General features: G+C 44.1%; 1 protein-coding gene across 1 annotated transcript; it reads right to left on the bottom strand.

Moving 5' to 3' along the window:
* Nucleotides 1–541: 541 nt before the first annotated feature.
* Nucleotides 542–2518, bottom strand: LOC122086595 (cytochrome P450 77A1-like). Its single transcript, XM_042655529.1, has one exon. The coding sequence runs from the start codon at nt 2429–2431 to the stop codon at nt 884–886; it is 1548 nt and encodes a 515-aa protein (XP_042511463.1). The 5' UTR covers nt 2432–2518; the 3' UTR covers nt 542–883.
* Between the last annotated feature and the right edge of the window lie 1504 nt (nt 2519–4022).

The raw sequence follows: 4022 nt of genomic DNA, 5'->3' as shown, positions 1-4022 counted from the left end.
TTCCCAACTGGGCTCTCTCACGATCCAGTCCACATCACTTGGACTTCTCTAACCTGAACACTCATAGATTCATTCAAATCGTTGCCTCTTTTGCAAGTGATCATGTCTGAGGATAACAGCAGATCACAAGTAGGTTAGCAAACAGAAATGGACTTGGCGTTGACCGTATGAGGTGTTTTCCATGTTTATTGAAATGTCCCTGCTGGAGGGATCTCAGCCGTGTGATCAATGCTATGTCGATGCCATCTAAGGGCTAGAATAACCGGATTAAGAAATAACTCAGTAGCTCAACTTCTAATTCTTAAATGCAAAGTTTTTATTTCAATTTTCAATAATTAACCTAGTGAAGGAAGCTCTTATCTTATCACCGTTCGGGTTAGTTGATTATGGGTTCGGATTAGCATGCCCCACTATCTCTCTTGTTAGTCCAACAGAAGTGTTGCTTATTGTATAGAAACTTTGACCTGAAGTTACGATCATTTGATCACTATGTACCATGGAGCATCTTTTCTTTTACTCATCCACAAAAAAAAAAAAAAAAAAAAATCATTCTCTCTTTGTTGTTTCCTTCATCCAACCATTCTCCTTTTTTATATATGAAGAAAAGAACGCAATAAAAAGAAAAAAAAAAAATAGAGAAAAGAATGTTATCAGTCGTTTGCTCATGTGTCCAGACACAAGGGCACTGAAGCGGCCATCATCCATCGTACCCCGAGTTGGATGACATGGTTCCATTGGCTCATGCTGACATATGGCCACACAATTAGGTAACGTTCTTTCTCCCTTATTATATATTTAAAAATACAAGAAAAAAAAAATAATGAAACATATAATCTGGCCGGAGTTTGATATTTTTTGACGGCGAGGATTGACCAGACATCAGCTATTTCCTGGCTGTGATCACAGCTTGGAGGGGTGGATCCATCACCACCGTGAATTCCAACTTCTCCCTAAAATCTGACATCATCTGGGTGGGAATCGCTTTCCACTGGAACTCCTGAACCATCCTCGCCAGCATCAGATTGATGTGTAGCGATGCCATACCCAGCCCCGGACAGATCCTCCTTCCAGCCCCGAACGGTATCATCTTCACCCCCGTCACCCCAGTCATGTCCGCATCCTCATTTCCAGGCAAGAATCTATCAGGGTTGAAATCCTTCGGGTTGGACCACACTTTCGGATCATCCCCTATACCCGACACGAAGAATTCCACGTTGGCGTCCATGGGAATATCGTAACCTCCCAGCGTGACCTGCTCCGTTACTGCATGGGTTAGCGCGAAGTACGTGGGAGGGTGTTTCCGTAACAATTCCTTCGTTACGGCGTTCAGGTACACCATGTCCTCCACGTCCTTCTCGTCCACCTTCCGATCTCCCACCGTTGATTTAATCTCTTCGTAGAGCCTCGATTGGATCTCCGGCTTCTCGATCAACCTCGCGATGGCCCACTCGAGTGCCGTGGCTGTGGTGTCGGTCCCACCGTTGAGAAACTCGGAGCACAGCGAGACCAGCTCTTCGTCCGTGAGGACGGATTTACGTCCATCGATCTTGAGATCGAAGAGCGTGTCCAGGTAAGAGAATGAGGCCGGCGTCCGATTGGATGTAGGGTTCTTCAAGGCTGTTCGTCGTGCGTCGATGAAGGGGATAAGCGTTTTAAGCTGCTCCTCCCGGACCTGCATGGTTCTCTTGCGTTGCTTGGAGAAGAAAGGGGCTAAAAGAGGGAGGAAATCGTCGATCCTAGGGTCCAGAGTGATCAATACCGTCTTCATCATCTTCTCTATCCGTTCGATCTCATCTCCATCCATGTCCACTCCGAAACACATGGACACGAGGATGCAAAAGACGGCGAACCGGACGTGCTTCAGAACCGATACAACCCCGTGGTTCGACTCGGCCTCAGCACTGAGCCTGTCGATTAGCCGGTCTACGGCCGAATCCCTCGTTCCACGGAATTCCTTGACCCGGGACGTGCTAAGCATGTTTTGGACCATGTTTCGCCTCAGAGATCGCCAGACCGGACCGTAAACCGCAGAATTAACGGTGAATTTGTTGGCACTGAAGATTTTCCTGGTTGGATTCTCAGGAGGCCGGTTGGCAAAGATCTGACCCTTCTGGATTAATGCTTCATGGGCTAATTCGGGGCTAGTGATGATGATCAAGGTACGCGTCCCCATTTTTAATGTCAATATGGGGCCGTAGATGGACACAATGTCTCTTACGTAGTGGAAGAAGAATTTGCCTGAACCGGCAACCTGAAATAGGTTGCCAACGACCGGCCATCCGGGTGGACCGGGAGGGAGGTTCAGGCGCTTCATTGACTTGCTTCGTTTGGATACTAGGAATATGAAGGCCGATACGAAGAAGGCTAGAGCAGTGAGGATGATACGATGTAGGTCAGGGGATAGAATGAAAGAAGGAAGGAAGGAATCCATGGAGAGGAAATGATGCAGAGAGAGAGAGAGAGGCGAAGAAGCAGAGGAGATCGAGAGCCTACAATAAGGGGGTCTGTGTAGTAGAGGGGGAAATAAAAGGAGTGGTGTTACTTGTTAGTGAGTTAGTGGAAAGAGTGGGAAATGGCGGTGGGTATTAAATTGAAGCATTAAAGGCCTCAAAGCTTCCACTTGAGACTTGAGAGGAAAGAAATTGAATCTCTCTCCTCCATAGACTTGAGTCCTCTCCAGTCTTCTCGGGTGAACGGCAGGGATCCAAGGAATGAGAGAGAGAGATAGATATCACATGTTTGGTTTCCCTTCCGCACCCACTGAGTCGATCAACATGGAAAAGCATTGAATGTGGCAGTAATAGTTGGTGGTACATACTGGCGAAATGTCAATAATGAATTAGATCAATGGGTCCTCACTTTGGACTAATATCTTGCACCAAATCTTAACACTGTTTAATTGCAAGCAAAATTACAGGAAAGTAAAATTTTCAAACTTAAAAATGAAATTTTTGATAATCATTAACCAACAATTATATATAAGATTTGAGATTGATGTACCAAATTTGTAGCATTTTTAAAATTTATAGTTTACAAGTATACTTTATCCATTAAAATCTTCGAAGGGGAGGGGGGGGTGGTTGGCCATCCAAGCTAGTCTTCTACATGTTCTTTCTGATGAGTGTGGATCAGTTTATCATATTCTCGTACGATCCTGATCCCATACATGTTATCCACCACAGGGCTTTTCGTCATGTGGATCAAGATTGTACAAGAACTTGATCCGTTCTCCTTTCTGATGCTTTCATCACATTATGCTATGGAATCTACAACGATGAAGTTATTTCTTGAGTACAAGCCACCAACCAACGGTAGCCCGTAGAAGTGTTTGCCATCATTCAAGGCATTGGCCAATGCAATTAGTTTCTTATATGATGCCATCCACATGTGGCTATAAGAATTATGTATTTCTGTACAATGCCACCTTCCAATTTTCAATACAACTTTTAGGTTATGTTTGGTTGTTAAGAAATGAATGAAAAAAAAAATTAATAAAAAAGCTTAAAATTTTGATGAGAATGATAGATAGATACATAATACAATCATTGCATCAAAATGAAAAAATCTCGTAGAGTGGTCAGTTTTGCTAGTATATGATTGGATCATGTCATTACAGAATCAGTGGAGTTGACATTTTCAATATATATCATGTTGTACACAATATGAAACAACAAGTCAAATGATGTTAAAATATTTAGGGAGAATGTTTCCTATCCGGGCATGTACCCTATATCGACATGGAACATCTAACAACACCCTTGAAATGGAATCATTTTAGGGGGTAAAAAGATCATTTCAAGAAAAGGGGGGAAAAATAGATACAGGGAAGCATTACTCTAGGCTATGCTCCTACACAGAAACCTTTTTTCCGGTATTTATTAGTACCAAAGGAGACAGATGGAGACCAGCTTGGATTTGGGAGCCCTGCTCTCCAGTTATTGAAGATGCCCAGCAAGAGAAATGAGAGGAGCCGGAGTGTTAGGAGTCCTTGAGCTGCTCCCCCCCCCCCCCCCCCCCCCCCC

Source organism: Macadamia integrifolia, chromosome 8 (genome assembly GCF_013358625.1).
Source record: "Macadamia integrifolia cultivar HAES 741 chromosome 8, SCU_Mint_v3, whole genome shotgun sequence".
Taxonomy (NCBI): Eukaryota; Viridiplantae; Streptophyta; class Magnoliopsida; order Proteales; family Proteaceae; genus Macadamia; species Macadamia integrifolia.
The sequence above is the reverse complement of the archived record's forward strand: the minus strand, read 5'-3'. Positions and strand labels throughout refer to the sequence as shown.

Bases quoted from the DNA above. Each gene is read 5' to 3' on its own strand.
- LOC122086595 (XM_042655529.1), bottom strand. From the start codon at position 2,431: ATGGATTCCTTCCTTCCTTCTTTCATTCTATCCCCTGACCTACATCGT.